This window comes from Hipposideros armiger, unplaced genomic scaffold, assembly GCF_001890085.2.
Source record: "Hipposideros armiger isolate ML-2016 unplaced genomic scaffold, ASM189008v1 scaffold_115, whole genome shotgun sequence".
NCBI lineage: Eukaryota > Metazoa > Chordata > Mammalia > Chiroptera > Hipposideridae > Hipposideros > Hipposideros armiger.
The window spans coordinates 1,051,634-1,070,586 of record NW_017731465.1 but is presented as its reverse complement, the minus strand read 5'-3'; the positions used below and the strand labels follow the sequence as shown (position 1 = coordinate 1,070,586).

The following is an 18,953-nucleotide window of genomic DNA, read 5'->3' as shown; positions in this document are numbered from 1 at the left end:
CCCTTCTCCCAATTCCCCAATAAAATGTTTAAAAGAAATAAAAAGAATATCCAGCAGTCACCCCTTATCTGCAGTTTCACTTTCCGGGTTCCACTTCCTGCTCTAAACCAAAGTCCAAAAATATTAAACGAAAAATCACAGAAATAAACAATTCTTAGGTTTTGAACAGCGGGCCATTTAGCATGATAAAATCTCCTGCAGTCCCACTCCGCCCCATCAAGGACATGCAGCATGCCTTCGGCCAGAGTACCCACGTTGCTTATGTTACCCACTCATTAGTCATTGAGCAGCCATCCAGGGTGTCAGATCGACTGTCGTGGTCTCTATCCCAGTGCTTGTGTCCAAGTAGCCCTTATTTTACTTAATAATGATCCCAAAGTACAAGAGAAGTGATGTGGTGACTCAGATATGCCAAAGAGAAGCTGTAGCGTGCTTCCTTGAAGTGAAACGGTAAAAGTTCTCTAATCAACGGAAAAGGAGAAAAAAAAAATCATATGCTTGAGTTTGCTAAGATCTACAGTAAAAACAAATCTTCTACCCATGAAATCGTGAAGAAGGAAAAAGAAATGTGTGCTAGTTTTGCTGTCACACATTAAACTGCAAAAATTATGGAACAGTGTGTGATAAGTGCTTAGTTAAGCTGGAAAAGGCATTCCATTTGTGAGAGACAGACATGAACAGAAAACATGTTCTGATTGATGTTAACGTGTTGCACCAGAAAGCACTGAGCCTGTAAGACTTCTGCAAGGGATCCCCTGAAACGAGTAACACCAAGCCACTTACTGTAAGTAAGAGATGGTTGCACAGATTCAGGAATAGGTTTTGCATTTTATCATCTCACATCACCACAAGAAGAAGGGTAAGTACAGTACAATAAGGTATTTTGATAGTTTCCACATTCACATAACTTTTATTACAGTATACTGTTATAATTGTGTTTTCTTAGTAGTTGTTAATCTCTTCCTGTGCCTAATTTATAAACTTTATCATAGATGTGTATGTATAGGAAAACACACAGTACTATAGGGCTCAGGCGCTATCCCCAGTTCCTGGCTTCCATTGGGGGTCTTGGAATGCACCCCTATCGATAAAGGGGACTACCGTGCATGCAGCATTGTGAATGAAGTGTACTGACTGCAAAATGGCGGACTCCCCAAGTGTAACAAAGGGGAGTTAGAATACGATGAGTCCCAAGTTCCTCAGAATCTCTAACAATCTGTTACTTAATAACTCTCTTAAAATAGGAGCAATGGCCTATGTCTTCTCCCTCCCCAAAAGGGTCTCTACTTATATGCCTTGCATGGTATGGTAGCAAGAAGGGAGGTGGAGAGGCAGAAGGAAAGACCACTCTTCACATTAAAGTAAGGGTGCGGCCTTACTTTAACTGCGTGCTGGGAGGACGCACTCAATGTTCCAGTCTCATTCTGCATCTGCAGTAATGTAAAGAACCACGGAACAGAAAAAGTAATGCACACACACATGGGATAATGCATTTCTTCAAATCCTCATGCACAGAAGAAACTGTCACCACTCGAGTGGCTGTTGGGTTAACAATGTTAAATAAAATGGAATTATTATATTGGGAAATAATAGGTTAGGACATTGCTAGGTTCAGAAATTCAAGGATAAAAAAGTTCCTGAATGGGGTATAGGATGGGGATAGATTAACCTGGTTCCTACATTATTTCAGCTTACTTCTATCATTCCAACATTTGTGGGCTCTAAAATAAGTTTTTTCCTTTACTTAGCTAAATTGAATTAAATTGGACCCAAGTTCCAGAAGTTAGATTTTAAACATCCCTACATTGTACCTCTCCTTTGTAAATCTAGATCGTGTATTTATGTATTGCTTGGTCCCATGTGACAAGGATACTACCTAATTTTTCTGGTCTATGCAGGACTGAAAGCTACTTTCTTGTTTTCTATCCTGTAAAACTCCTACCTTGAAAATCCTAGCATATTCTTTTATTTGAGCTTTTGAAATAGAATAAAAATCTTCAATGAGAAAAAATATGTCTTTGATACTTTATGACTGGCTATGAGACATCATCCTCCTGTGCCTGCCCTAGTTTCCTGCATGGCAGCTTTACCCGTGTCCCTCAATGCAGGTGTTCTCTAGAAGTCTGGCATTTTCAAACTACATAATCTCTGTGGGTAATATCATCTAGTCACCTTCAACTATCAACTTTGTTTTTGCTTCATCTGTATGTCCTGTCACCACTCTTAGGAGTGTCAACTCTGTAAAAAAACAACAGCTTGCTGAACTAGTTATTTTTTTATAAGCCACCCTGTTCCCAAAGACACTTACAGGAGCTTTAAAGGGTAGTACAACACCAAGAATATAGTAAATTTTATTTAATAAGAAACCTAATACAGTGATGCTATGGGGCTCTAACCAGTTGTAATCTATACGTGGGCTACAAATTTTGGCTAAAAGCTTTGAAGGAGCCAGGCTAGTTCTCTAAGTCTAGGGCAATGCTTGCATTTTGTTGGGCATCTTCAATACAAAAAAATAAAAAGAGCCTATCTTTGAAACAATTACACAAAATATACTTTTCCTACCAGAGGAAAAATATTCTCACTATCCTCTTGAGAGTAGGACACATTACTTTTAGAAACTCTTTGTATTGACAGAGGTACACTGATGAATATCTGATAGCATGAGTTGGGACTCTAACACTGGACCTACCCATGCACATTCACTATTAACCTTGATCTTAATATTGAAAACAAAAACAGCAAATATTTACTTTCAGATCTCCAGGTCAAAATGCTAAAAACTTAAGGATATATTATAAAGCACAATCAAAGGCAGCAAACTACACTGGTGAGATTGAAACGGTTCTTAGAGCGAATAACATGAACTAAGGGGCAATGATAAACAATACCAGAAGAGGGTCTCAGGTACAATTTAGCATACCACTTTAAGGCACTAACTAGACTGTACCCAAGTGCTGCAAAGAACCAATATTGTTAGCAAATTCGAGTTTATTTATTCATCCAATAGTAGTAGGGTTGTTTTTCTTTAATAAATTCAAAGTGTGACACTGTTTCTTCTTCTTAAGTTACCCCACTACTATCTTCAAAGAGTACTAAAAAAATTATCTCTAATGGTGATTATTTTATAAAGTATTAAAATACATATTTTAGAAAAGAGTTTCACGTCTCACTTTTTAGGATGAGCCATTTGGAGTTCTTACAAGACACGTTCACTGTCAGTTACTAATAGTGCTTGGGTTTCATCCATTTTTTTTTTCAGGTGTACAAAGCAACGCTAATAACTAGACATCTACACCCCTTACAAAGTGATAACCCACCTCCCCCAAAGTACTACCCCTCTGACATCTTAGATAGCTGTTGGTTTCATACTTTTAACAGAGCAAGAAGTAGAAAATGGATAATGATTAACAATACTTTTATCACCACCAGAGTCAGAGTTACATGTGTACTTATTTACTCAACTGTCAACTGCTGAAGTGATTCAAATTTTTGTGCCTATCTCCACCATTACATGTAGAAAATAGGGACTTTCAAATTTAATAGAAAAAATTCTAGTGCTTTTATTTGAGCTTTCCAAAGAGAAATTTTGTACATTAAAAAAAAATGTCTCTCGTTTGTACATTATTGAACCACATTATATGATGATCATAAATGGAAACATCTGCCAAATTGTTAGGAGTTCGGTGAAAATAACTTGCTTTATTTGTAAATACTGAAAGAGTATTTTTAAATTAAAACAACAGGGACAAGTATTCTATACACTCAATAACTATTCAGTAATAATTCAGCTGCAAATATACTGTCTACCTATTTTTCCTATAGCTATCTGAAACTTATATGTAACAGTCAAATATGGAAGACTTCCTTAAAGGTTTATTTTGTACATACACAGAATAGAGTACTCATAAGCTACCACTATGAAACTCACTTTTAAGTCATCTTAACATTGTTTTCCTCGTCAATAAAGTATTCATGTTTCAATTGTCATTATGGTGATTAAATAATTATAAGCCACCAGTATAATATGACAATTTAAAAATGGGGTTTCAACAGTCAGTTTTGGAATTATCCCCTTATTTGCAGTAAACCACATAAATTGTTTAGAAATTTTGATAACAAGGGTACAGAAAACAACTGTATCCTTTCACAGAATTTAAATACCTCAAAACTCTAGTTCCTTTAAAAAGTATTCCCAAAAATGCAGCCCTACTTTTATAACATAATAAAACAATAAAAATAATTTGCTATTTATCTTGCACATTTCCTATATGTAATTATATTTATATGTACAAGTATGATAACATATGTATTTTTGCTAGATAGTCAACTGTATATTTTTAAACTGTGAAACCCCACAAACAAAGATAAGTTACCTATTACAATGTACAATTCTTCAAGGCTAGCTAGCTCTTCTAGATTTTCTCTTTGGGCCAACTGCCAATGCTTTTTGCTTGTCAGTCTTAGTAAAAACAGGTAATTATACAGAATAATTCCTCACTACCTATTTCTCTCTGGCCTATTTCTAAATGCTCAGATCATATCACTACCTTCTAACAATTGGATCAACATGTAAAGAATGAATAAATGGGCAATTATTAGTGGTTGCCTTGTCTCCCTAACATAGGCAATTCCCAAATTTTGAAATACTATGTACAAATCGTCCTATTATAACTTACTGTAGCAAAAGAATTAATCTTCCAAGTAAGTTGTTCTGTGGTTTGCTCGTTGGCCAGATTTCATATCCTACATAAAAGACTTTAAAACTATTTATCAAGTACCACGTATGCAAAGGAGATTTAGTCTTAATTTTTTTTAATGACTGCCCTTTAAGAAATAAAAATCAAAACATTTCGATGGAAAATTTTTTAAGTATTGTATATGTTCTTTGGTTTCCTAAAAACATCTTGATCAGTATCAACGTTAAAAAAAACCCTACTGGGCTGGCCGAGTGGCTCAGTTGGTTAAGAGCTCGCTCAAGAGTGGGAGCTCTGAGCAACAGCGATTCAAGTCCCGGCCCGAGTTGAGCAGCCGCTGAGCTAACAACAGGTGGCAGGATGGCTCAGCTAAAAAAACAAAACAAAACAAAAAAACCTACTTACTATAAATATGCTACCAATAAAAATATGCTATTACATAGTCTCTGTGAAATTAGAAATTTTACGGCAATTTGTACCCATACTCTTATGGTGTGGATTTTTTAAAAATCATTTTCCCATTGACTCTTATCATTTATTTATGTTTTCAATGTGTCTATAATAACCAGACGCATCTAAAAATTTTGCTGTTCTACTTTCAGGCAGACTAGTAAATAAGCTAGAGAGCTAGACAGAATCCTGTGTCCAGAGGGGGAAGAGAAGCAGGGGGATGAGGGTGAAGGCTGTGGATCGAATAACGAAGGGTTTTCCTAGTAAACAAAATATAAAAAGCAATAATGAATAATAAATTCTGTGAGACTTAAGTTTTCTTTCAAGTTTCTATGTTTCAAATGACGGATTGTTGGATATTAACTGAAAAACAGTTCAATCATAACTAACCGCAATTTTAATATATACAAGAAAACTCTAATTAAGATGCCAAGAGTACCAAAATTTAGAAAAACAAAAGATACCATGAGTTGGGTCCTCTCTGTTAAGGCACAAGAAAGGCAACACTCATTATCAGCAGTCTTTTGTCTTCTCTCTCTATGTAGGAAGGCAGGTGTCCAGTTAAGAGATACCATTTATAGAACGTTTATAATATATTGCCAACACATCATTTTTAAAACATAAAATTAACCAATAGTTTACTACCCAAAAAAATATAGTTATATGAGAGAGAGAGAGAGAGAGAGAGAGATGAGGGCTGGGGGAAGTGTGCAAGTGTGTGCACTATATGCTTTCTTAAGTTGAATTTGTTTTTATTTTGTTTCTTTTTGAAAGCTAAGGATAAAGAGAATGAGAAGACATGCCACAGGCTGGGAGGAAATATTTGCAAAAGACATATCTGATAAAAGATTATTATTCAAAATATATCAAGAACTCTTAAAACTCAACAAACAATAAGAAAACAACCTGATTTAAAAAATGAGCAACAGACCTGAACAGAGACCTCGCCAATGAAGATATATAGATGGCATGTGAGCAAATTAAAGGATGTTCATTCAACACAATGTGTCACTGGGGAAGTGCAAATTAAAACACTGAGATACTACTACATACCTATTAGAATGACGAAATTCTAAAACACTGACAATACCACAAGCTGGTAAAGTTGTGGAGTCACAGAAACTTGCACTACTGGCAGGAATGCAAAATAGCATAGTAACTTTGAAAGACGGTTTTTGCAGTTTCTTATAAAAATAAACACACTCTTACCATATGACCCAGTAATTGTGCGCCTTGGTATTTATCCAAAGTAGCTGAAAACTTATATCCACACAAAAACCTTAACAGATGCTTATAGCAGCAATTATTCATAATTGCCAAAGCTTTCAAGCAATCAAGATGTCCTCCAGTAGGTGAATAAGTAAACTTTCCTATATCCAGACTAAGGAATATTATTTAATACTAAAAAGAAATGAGCTATTGAGCCATGAAAAGACATAGAGGAAGCCTAAATGCATAGCACTAAGTGAAGAAGCCAACCTGAAACTGATACATACTGTATGATTCCAACTGTATGACATTCTAGAAAAGGCAAAACTATGAGACAGTACAAAGATCAGTGGTTGTCAGGGGTTAGGAGTAAGGGAGAAATGAGTTGGTGGAGCCTAGAGGATTTTTAGAGTAATGAAACTATTCTGTGTAATACAATAGTTCCCCCCTTATCCGCAGTGATTTCCAAGATTTAAGTTATCTAAAGTCAACGGCGGTTCAAACATATTAAACAAAAAATTCCAGAAATAAACAATTGTTAAGTTTTAAACTGCACACTGCTCTGAGAAGCGTCATGAAACCTCGTGCCAACGTGCTCTGTCCCACCCAGGACGTGAATCATCCCTTTGTCCAGCGTATACGTGATGTATATGCTCCCCAACTTAGTAGCATCCTGGTTATCAGACCCACTGTCATGATATCTCAGGGATTATGTTCAAGCAACCCTTATTTTACTTAGTAATGGACCCAAAGGGCAAAAGCAGCGATGCTGGCAATTTGGATATGCCAAAGAGAAGCCATAAAGTGCTTCCTTTAAGTGAAAGGCATATATGTGTATATGAAAAAACATTGCATATGTAGGGTTCAGCACTATCCACATCTCGGGCATCCACTGGGAGTTTTGGAATATATCCCCTTCGGAGACAAGGGGACTACTGTACTACAATGACAGATACATGGCATTATAAATTTGTCCAAACCCATAGACTGTACAACACCATGAGTGAATACTAATATAAACTATGGACTTCGGGTGATAATGTGTTAATGTGGGTGCATCTACTGTAACAAATAAAATGCACCACTGTGGTGTGAAATATTGATAGTTGAAGAGGTTGTGCCCATGTGGGAATGGGAGTATAACGCTCTGTACTTTCCGCTATTTTTTCCGTAAAATAAAGTTTATTAATTAAAAAAAAATAAGGAGAAATTATGGCCAAAGATCCAGATGTTTAAACATTCTTGACATTATAAACATTTCAAAATTTTGAAAACCTAAAAATCAAGATTACATTTGAAATACATATTTCATTTTACGATATATTAATAAAACCAAAAGATGTTATTACATATTCTTTCTGCTGTGTCAACCTATATAAAAATAAGACATTTACATGCTGATGAAAACTTAAAAAAGTAGAAAGCAACAAGAGTAGGGTTTTACCCTAAACCAGTTTAATAAATAGGGTGAGATATGGACTGCTCCCATCCACTTTGGAGAAATTACACTAATTCGGATGTAGTAACTAAAACAGAACAGTAATAATGCATGAATACATACCTTTGAGTCATAATTTTGAAGGCGTCTGGGAGGTAGCAGTCTGTGTTCTCCATCTGAAATGGGTCCGCATCACAAATCTTGTCATCTGTCCGACCGTAGTTAGCGCTCTCAATCATGATGACATCACTGCCTGGACATCGCAGATCTATAGAATAACCTTCACAGGATAACTCTCGCCTAACTAACCCAAATGGTAAAGCTGCTCTGCTGAAACCTAAAAAGAAAAAGAAATAAATTAACTTATTTATGAAGTATATTATTTAAATAAGGCATTTTTCAAGTAATATAGTTCTGGTCTATATATACTCAAGAGATGTCACACAAACTATGTTTTCTTAAGTTATCCATTCACAAATTTATTAAATAATTCCTTGGTTCTTTATCATATGTCAAGAAGTTATTACATTTTTTTAAAAAATATGTGTCTTTAAGCTGGACTATTTCACCACTGAGACAATTTAAAAGTACGCTAAACAAAATATTTTCGGCATAATCTCATCACAAACAGCAACTAAGTGGCTCTGTTTGAGTAAATTCAGAGAAAAATGACAAATTTAATCAACGGATTTATAAATATTGATGTTTCACAGACTGTAACAACTAACCAAGAAACAGTTTCCATTTAAGCAATGGAGTAAACGCTCTCTTACACAATGGCCTTATCTATCATTAACGTAGACATATTAATTCCTGTTAATAGCACTGCCTTAAAAATACTTTCTTCTTGGCAGTTTTCCCCCAAAATAACTAAGATACTATGGCAGTAATATACTGATGGCACAATAATTTATTTCAATTTATACACACTTTATTTAAAACTGACAAAAATCAGCAGACAGGGAGGCAGCCCTGCTCCAATCCAGCCCAGCATCTTGAAATACCCAGAAAGGGCAAAATTACTGTAAGTTTCAGTTTTGTCATCTACACAATGGAGATCAAACATCTGTGATGTTACTTTTCCTACCTGTGTGACTACAAACTGAAATAACGTCCATGTAAGTGCTTAATTAAAAATGCTATATGAACTTATGTACAGTGCATTAGGGAAAAGTAGATAATCGCTGTTCGTGAGTGCTGTAAAAAAGATTCCCAAATGGAATAAAAGATTTCAATTTTAAGTTTAACCAGTTTTCAAGCAGGGATCCCAAAGTGGTAACAGCACATAGGAGGAAGGACAAAGGCAGAGAGAGCCAAGAACAGCCAAGGAAAACTATGAGGGGAAAAAGTACATCTCTGGTGTGCGGCTGTGCTGCCTATGGGTTAGCGACCTTGTCAAAAACTTCTCCTCTGTTGTCACAGTTTTTTATTTCAGTTCTCTAACCTGTTGTCATCTATAGCATTCCAATAAATTCAGTACCTTTTTCTTATTTCTATCCTTTTAATCACTCTGCATCACATAAATTATTCTTTATATCCCTTTTTATACAAAAACACAGGCAATCAGAAGTTAAACTGTTCCAAGATATAAACTTCCGAATTGAAGAGCTGGGTTGCATACAGATCAATCCAATGCCATAACTTGTCCTCTTTAACTGTATTGCACAATGCCTCTTCACTAATTCAGTGAAACTGGAAGTCACCCGGAGAAAGGTGAATCCTTTCTAAGATGGAAATAATCCTCCAAAGGGTTACTGGGTTACACACAGCTCTGATTTAGAAAAGGGGCAATTCTCCAAGTTGGTTGACCTCACAGTTCTACTGAGAAAACTAAAGGTGTGGCTGGAAGGAAGAGAAGAAAAGGACATAATTTGGAGCACGGACGTCTTCAGGGGATTGGGACAAAACCCAACCTTGGGAGGTTTTCACTAAGAAGGTTTATGGTCTTGTGAGATTAGTACAAGTGTGTGAGAGCGCTACCAATGAAGAACTACAGAAATGGAGCTGGGCAAATGTCAACACAAACAGTAAACAGGCCAGCCTTTCCAAACGTTTATTTATGAACTTCCTTAAATTCATAAACTTCTACATATATTTATGCTTTCTTCCATTTCCAAATACTGAACCATACTGCCAATACGAATAAGTCAGCTTGAATTCGTCTTATGATATTTGTTTGAATTGAAGATATTTTTAGGGCTTCAGAAGCTGACACTTTATATTTGTGGCAAAAGCTGTGTGGAAATTCAAACAAGTGACATCATATACAATTTTGGAGCAAAGCCCAATTTAAAGGCAGAGATGATTTACAATTATAATTCCTTAATAAATGAGAATAAATCATATTACTAGAAAATATTACAAATATTAGAACTTATTAGAAGACTGTCTTGGAGCCATAATTCACAACTTTTTAGTATTTGTCGAAAATACAGGATTATGAAGCACTGTGGTTTTTAAATTGAGTCCTTTCATTTTTACTGTTGTTGACAGCTTGTAGAATTACAGTTATGGTTCTAAGAGAATTTTCCTCTGCTACTGAGAGATTTTCCTCTGCTTCTGAGAGATATTTGAAAAGTTGCATAGTTGAGTGTTCTGCTGTTTGGTAATTCAGAGAGAGGATTTTTAAGACTTAGTTGTAATCATGCAAAAAGATAAAGTAAGAAAAAAGAAAAGGAAATGGAAAGAGCAGCATATTTTAATAATTTAGATTTTCAACATATAAAAGAGATCATGGTACTTACGTTTTCACTGCACAGAACTCAATGAGTTCTTAATAGTGAATACTGCTTTATTTAATGCCACACGTCTATGGTTTTGAGTCATGTGTTCTTTTTTCTAAATTCCTGCTCTGTCACCTGTTTCCATTGAACTTTATACATATCTTTACTAAAAGTGCTTATTATCTCAAATGGTACTGTGCATACTTGTTTTTAATATGTATCTTCTCTGCTAGCCTGCGATGATAAGTTCTTACAATTCCAGTGCCTAGATTGGTACATGATATAGAACTACAATAAGTGTTGACAAACCAGTTCACTAAACTGAAGAACTAGTATTTATTGAAAACAATATAAATTGGGGCCGGCCGAGTGGCATGTTGGTTAAGAGCTGGCTTGGGACGCCAGAGAGCCCCGGTTCGGATCCCACATATGAGGGCCAGTGACACTGCCCTCTACAGCTGGGATGCTGAACAACAGCTCAACCTGGAGCTGGGCTGCCATGAGTTGCCAGGGACAGCGTAGGCTGCAGCCCCTGCTGCAGTGGGTTGCCATGGGCTACTGTGAGCGGCCAGCAGCCGCAGTCCGTCCAGAAGCTGGTGACTGATCTGACTCACCCAGGAAGAGCGCCATGATGGTGCCAACTTGGGCCAGTGAAACAACATCCTCCACAACTACACGGAAGAACAAAACGACAGCAAATTGTCTGTTCCCCTTCTCTAATTCCCCAGAGCTGTTCCCATCCCCCAATTCAAAAAAAATAAATAGAAATAAAAGAATATAAATTGCAATGTGTTTTCCTCTGTAATATCTATTTCCTTTAGTAGTGAAAACTAAAAATAGTAAACATTAAGAAACAGATAAACTGGCTATAATCAATGAAAACTGTACCACCCTCAATAAAGAAAAACTATTTAAATTCTGTCCATTTACTATTTTCTAGGTACTTCTGAGGTTCGTTATTGTTTCTCACAGACAGATGAGTTACATGTTTATGAACTTTCCTTTACTTAAGTCCTGTGTTTCCAATCAGAAATACATCCATTAAAAAGTGAAAACAAAAATAAATATTATAACAGCTAACATTTACACAGCAATTGCTATGTTCTGAAACTATGTTAAGTGCTTTATCTGGATCACCTTTTTTAATGCTCACCACCAACAACAAAAAAGAAAGAAACAAGTAGTCACTGTTACAGAACCAATTTTACAGAGTATGAAACTAAGGCATAGTAACGCAGAGCCTCAAGGGTTACCATGAGTTAGATTCTAACCTGTTCAGGGTTCTCAGGACTCCAGAGTCCATGCTCTTATTAATGGCCATGACAGAAAAGTATTCTGTGACTTCTCAAGCCACCTTGTGGGCAACGTGACAAGATTTATAAATTTTAGTACAATCTGAAATTCATCAAGGAATGTTAGTAAATTTGACAGGAAACAATTACTGGAAAGATTTATAACACACAGAAATAATAATAAAAACTGCATTTGTGGAAGTGCAGAGACGTGTGCCATAAATATAAAAAGAAGGGAATCTATACTTCAAATATGCACATATGAAAACAGTAGTGATAAAGTATGGGCATCTGGTTCGGCCCTTATGAACTTGGCTAAATCATTTTACTTTTCTGGGTTTTACTTTCTTTTTCTAAAGAATTAAACTCATTTCAAAGCTGTATTGAATTTCACCAATTTATGAATCCAAATAGGAAGGCTCCTTTTAATTGGGTATATATGCTATTCTCTATTTTCCAGTGATCAATAATTAATAACTTGCTCTGTTTCTTTAAAAAAAAATAAACATATGAGAGAATGTGACCATTAATGTGTTGTGACACAACATGTTTGTAGGCTACATGGCACTGTCACGATAATTCTCAGAAGCATGTGTGATAAACAAGGCCTGGCTCACACAAATCACAAGCAGGCATCTTTCTGGATTAACTTTTAATCAAAGTCTCAGTGGAAGAGAGAAAATAATTGTGGGTCAGTTATGCAATCAAAAGAAAAATTTACATGATTTTTAAAGAAACATGTGCCTTCTTTGGCCATGTCATACTGTTTCTCTGAAAACTTCAAGGAGTATATGGGTCCAACCTCTTACACTGACAATGGTACTTAAACTGCATTTTGGAACGTCTTAAATAAAACTATGACAATTAATATGAAGTTTAACAATTCAATATTTTCACTAAGTAAGTCTTATGAAAACGCAGAGCAAAGCTTATTCCTAACACATTTATTTACCCCCTTTTTTTAATATACATTAAGCTTATTATACAGTCACACACAAGAAATCATCACAGGAATGACCGTTAATTTCTTAATCACACTTTCTTCCTTTGTACATGAAGTAATTCTTAACTGTTCAAACTGGGTATTTTTGAGAACAATTTTTTAAAAAATCACTTGCCAAGTCTATAATAACTGATTCCCAAACATGACTTTGCATCAAAGTCAGCTGGTGAGTGTTTTTAAAAAGACATCTTTTAGCCCTAATCGAGACCTGCTAAATCAGATTCTCTGTGTTCAGATGAAGCTGGGATATCTGTATTCGGAGAGGAAAACGTGACTTAACTTGCAACACACTGCTATCATAACTAAGATGTGCCTAGAATTTCTCCAAGGCCTTTTATAAAATAGTTTTTATTTATCTATTGAGATTGCATATTTTTAAGCCATTGTCGTCTTATTTCCTCTTAATTCTCTAATATAGTTTTATTTTAATCTTTGAACATATTCATAATAGCCACTTGGAAATGTTTATCTGCTAAATCTACCGTTTGGGCCCACAGAGAGGAAGCTTCTGTGGAACGCCTTTTCTCCTGAGTACGGGTTAACTTGCCTGTTTCTCTGCCTGGGTTGTACATGTTTTGCTGTTGCTGCAAACTAGACATTTTAAATAATATGCTGTTAGCAACTCTTGATTCAGATTTCTTTCCCCTGAGAATTGCTGCTGTTGTGATCATTTCTCTTTAGTATCATGGCTGTATTTAAATTTGCAGAACCTGTCTCCTGCATAGCATGCAAGCTGCTACGTCGCTGCTCATCGTTATTGCTGTTGTTATTTTAGCTCTTATTTTTATTTTCTAGCCTGGCTTCCTAGGGATTGCCCCTGTGCCGGCATCACTTAGTGATCAGCCAACGACTGAGCAGAGACTTTTCACACATACCATGAGCCCATCCGTAACAAGGTCTCTACCCTCTGCTGACTCAGCTGAGCATGAGTTAGTGACAGTGTTCAAAGTGCAGGCCATTTCAAGTTAGCCTTAGTCATCTACCTTCTGCCATATTGTGAGTAGCTTCCTGGGCATATTGTGAGTAGCTTCCAGTTAAGTCAAGAATGCACAGAGAACTTTTAGGTCTTTCATTTCCAAGAATTCCTGGTTAGATTTCAGATGGGCCCTCCAGTCTCTACACCAGGGACCACAACTTCAGGCTGGCAGAGCCACGGGTTTTCCCATCTGTTTTCCAGAGCTGACACTTTTACTGACAACACTGCTGGGCATGAGCTTCCACTCTCCACTCCAAATCAAGTCAACTGTCTCTGGCATCAGAAGCACTGAATTACAAGGCCAGCCTTGCCCTCATCAAACTGCCACAATGACATACATAGCTAAGGAGGGTGGGGGGATAGAAGCAGCCCCAGGCTAGAAGGGGCTCATACCAGAAATTCTACCAGCTTGTCATAAATAAATGCTTCCCAATTTCTTATTTGGCTCTGGTTAATTTCCAGAGCTCTAAAATGGTTCTTATTGACAACTGTGTTCAGTTTTCTACTTATGTGTGTGTATCTGTGTGTGTGTGGGGGGGGGGCAACGGACATTTCCCACTCTCTTCACCCCCTCATCATCAGGATTCCCTTAAAGGATTTTACAAATCGTATTACTGACTATAAATTCTCAAAACAACTGTATGAGATAAGTATTATTATTACCACCATTTTACAGAGGAGGAAATTAAGGCCCAGCAAAAATACATTTTCCACAATCACACATGCAGTAAGAATGAAATCAAGGTTTGAAACCCAATAATTCAGCTCCCCAGTTCATGGTCTTAAATGCTATCTTAATGACTCTACAAATTATAATAATTAGCAGCAGGTTTGGGGACCGTGGTAGAGGACATAGTTAGGGTGTACTGGGTGCTTCTAGTCTTAGAAGAAGGACAGGAAAGGAAATGGTGTCTGATGGTGGAGTATTCAATGAAATTCCTCAGTCAACATAATCAACATAAAGAAATTCCACAATCAACGCCTTTTAATCACACTATGACTATGACATTTATTCTAAGCTGTATTTTCAATCTCTATTTCAAAGAAAAAAATAAGCTTCCCAACAAGTGTAATGCAATCCATCTTGCAACCCTGACAAATGAAGAAAAAACTTGTGGGAGACCCTGTGAGTAAAATCAATACTGCAGCTTTGTGCTGTGCAAATGTGAACACTGCCAAATAGTGGTGCTTTGAGTAAAATGAACTTTTTTGCTCCATTTTCTCCACTCTGAACAAATGATTTTGAAAAGACAATTCCCCCCCCCGCCAAGCCATAAAATGTCAAGCAATAACTCTCTGTGCTTTAGGCTAGTGATTAGAAGAAATACCTCCCAGCAACAGGTGCAGTGACTTAGGACTGAAATCATTCACATTCAGGGGATAACTCCTAATAAACAGATGCTACCAGATGGGAATTTGTGAGACCAGAATTGGAATTCTATCATTGGATGTTGCATCATTTATGAGCATTTTTGCAAGAAAATATGCTACTCTGGCAATAAATAGTACATGCTGCTATCTAAGTTTAGGCTTCTTATGGACTTCAAGCACTTGATTGGGAACATTTTGCTTTTCTAACATTATCTCCATTTAGTCTGCTTTTTGTACATCTCTGTAAAATCATGTATCCCTATAAACGTCTTCTTATTAAGCTGTAATATAAAAACTTCAGCTTTACTGGTACTGTTTTTTCTTAATTACTTTGAGCTAAACCCTGTCATGGATGCTACCGCTCATGCTGTCTAGGGTTCCAGTAAGCACCGTGACTTCTGATTATCAGGGACCTCCATGGGACTGAGGCTGTGACTTCAAGCTCTATGGAGACATTAAGTCAGGCCAGAGTCTATTACCAGTGTTGGCATTCAAAATCTCTGATTTATTCCTGTTTATGTATGCTAATGAGATTTCTCCCTAAAAAAGAAATGTGAAAAATACTTAATAAGAAGGGGACACGATTTCAACCAGGCTGAACTCTAGCTTAGAAGCTTCTAGAAAACGTATTTCCATTTCATTATAATTTAGAAGAAAAGAGAATGTTAAAAGCAAACCTAAAAGATAAGTCATTTGACTAGTTCAACTTTTTCATTTATCTCTGCATATTCATGAGGTCATCAAAGCAAAATTTTAAAAAAATCAAGGATGTATAAGAAAACTTGTCTTTGTATACTAAAAAGCAGTATGTTAAAAACATTTCATGTAAGTTTGCAGAATGTCCCTCTACTGTTTTAGTTACTGTTCGTGCATTTAAGAAATAACTACATCAATCATACCCTAAAACATCGATTTTTTTTTATTCATTACCATGTAATTCTTTTAACCTGTCAGTATAATGTGAGGAACCTAAAAAAATGTGGAGAGTAAAAAAACTACTTTCACCTTCAAATTTGTTTTCCTGACAAGAGTAAAGAATATAAAAGAATGCAATGTCATTTCCAAGCTTAAGCCTACTAACCCTGAAAATGTAGCAATCTGTGTGTACCTAAACTTGGTTATTAGCATGAACACCAATCAAATCCTTACAGAAATATCAAGTTCTTGCAAAAGAAAGTATTCAAACAATTTAAGATCATGTACTATAAAATAATCAACTCAGCATATATGAGTGATATGCTTTAGTTTCATGTATCATTTTGATTTACCAACTGTTTTTTAATTTGGGATATATTTTAAATTATGAGGCATTTGAAACAAATAGTTTTCTAAGAAGACTATTTAGTTTGAAGCAAAATCAATTTATATGCAAAATACTGATTTAAATTGGAATACACAAAAAATTCCTAATACATGCATGATGAAAAATTAATGCATAATCAAATCCAACTATATAAACAAGAAGTGGGGAAAAAACTTTATCTCTGGGATTTGTTAAGAGTAACAAAATTCTGGACACTGGACACTCAGGTAAAATTTTGTTTTTAGAATGTCATCAGCAGAGTGGTTCACACATTACTTCTGAAATCCTCTCGCTATTTTAAGGAGAAAATATGCATTATGTGTCCTTCAAGACATTTTGGGATTAAAATTCCTCATTAAAAAGAAATTCATTTCTCCCACTAAAAACGTGTAAACCACTGATTAATAATTCACACGTGCCATTAAAAAACAGCAATTTAAAACTTATAAAATGCTATGTTTAATTCTGAACTCTAAAAGAAAAACTCCTGATAAGCATGACTATTAAAAATAATAAATACCACAGAAAGAGATGTTTTTAATAGTCTCAGCATATAACTCTAATTTCTCCAAAGTCCACAAATATATCATACGTTAATTCCTATCTACTTTTTAAACAATAGTGAATTTTTTAGTAAGCCACAATATTATCCTTACTTCTCAATAACTATGTTTGAACTATTCCCCCTGCAAGTGAGCACCTACTATGTGCTACTCTTCTAGCATTCTTCTAGATACTTGGGATGTAACAGTCAACAAAATGACAACGATCCCTGTGCCTAGGTAACTTACATGAGGAGTGAGTTCTCCTTAAACAAAAGTAGCATATCTATCTGGTTCACCATTATAATGCCAAAACCTAATGAAGAGTTCGTTTACACCGCTCTCTTCAGGGAGAGCATGAAAAACGGTACGTTAAATAAATAGATGTATGAATAAACGGAGTGAATGAACAACTAGGAGCTCCTCTATCAGAGCGGGCAAAGAGCTCTAAGGGTTTGTGCTTACAGTCCTCTGCTACTGAATGAACTCTGAGCTGCTCAATGGAAAGAAGTGACTCTTACTCACTTTTGTATTCTTGTTTCCCAGCACAGTACATGGCACATAGTAAGGCATGTAATTTTTACAAAATTTTTGATGTTATGCTTTATTTTATACTTTAATCCCTCGTATAGAAAGATGTCAAATATACTCAACATAAAATCAAGGCTTTTTTTTTTAATAGGGGGGAAAACACACAAGTATATCTTTTTATATATGTTAGTTTTAAAGTTTCTAGTTTTGAAGTTTAAGCTATGCATATTATCAGAAAAAAAGGTTTTATTTAAAAAATCCAGCTGTAAGGGGATAAAAAAAATATAACAATGATGACATCTTCAGAGTCCCCAAATCAGTAAGACTCAACTACGATATGCACTCTTAAGTGACCACCTGTTAAAGAGTTCAAAATCATCCAGGAGGTGCAGTTCTTATTCTTGTAAAAGCATCACAAACACCAGAGGAGCAGCTTTACCACTCTCTTTTCCCCCCCCAGAAAGACAGGGAACAGTCTTTACATTTATTATATTTAATACTAGTTAAAACCAGTTTAATTAAGAAGTTACTATCAGAAATGCAATTTCAAGGCATCCGCATCATATGTATCACATTAAAATTCTCAATTCTGTATAATTTACTCACTGACAACACCACCAACAAAAAAACCTAGAAAATAATCACAGAACAAGTAACAAAACATCAATTTCATCATCCCCTTAGGTACAACAATCTATGTCTACTTCCATGTTGATACTTTAATATAATCTTCCAACAATTTTATTGTTTTTCTATACCCTTCTGTTATCAGAAATTCCATTAGCTCCAGTAACCACACCCAACTTCAGAGTGTTAATGCTCTGAAAAGAGCAAAAAAATAAAAAATATGAAACTTGTTCCCTCATTTAGTGACTCGCCTCCCCCCGCCACCCCACCAAACTGGCTAAAGCATTCTATTCCTTTGCTGTGACTATATGAGTGGAGACCTCATTTAAAATATTCCCCAGGCAGGTCTACCAGATCAGAGTCAAAATTTGGATTCTAAGTCCATTGGTTAATGCCTTACTTCACTTAAACATAAAAATTATTTTTTTTAAACCCACAAAAAGTTATTAACCATAATTTCATTTTTCCAAAGGTACATTTAAGTTGAATCCCAAGGACAACAATGTATATGAATCTAAGATTTCCATGTCAATTAACTTTTATTTGACAACAATAAACTCTAAAGGTGTGATGAAGTTACCAGTGTAAAAAGTGGCTTCCTTGTTCAAGGTATCCTAGAAGGGGGCCAATTACTACCAATTCTAAAACTTATTTGAGTTAACTACATTGAAACTGCACTGAAGCCACCCACTCATTTCTCTCCATCCCAAACAAGAATCCAAATGCAATCACATTCAACCACTACTGACTCAAATGTTCTAGACGGGAAAGGCTTTATATCTCCATATACATTC

General features: G+C 35.7%; 1 protein-coding gene across 35 annotated transcripts in view; it reads right to left on the bottom strand.

Annotated features, from left to right (window-relative positions):
• The window catches only part of ADGRL2 (adhesion G protein-coupled receptor L2), a 396,395-nt gene that overhangs the window by 76,369 nt on the left and 301,073 nt on the right, over positions 1 to 18,953 (bottom strand). For all 35 annotated transcript variants that reach the window (XM_019647707.1, XM_019647720.1, XM_019647716.1 and 32 more), the window contains one exon: positions 7,915 to 8,128. In XM_019647707.1, the coding sequence (XP_019503252.1) occupies positions 7,915 to 8,128 (214 nt within the window). The remainder of the gene's footprint in view (positions 1 to 7,914; positions 8,129 to 18,953) is intronic.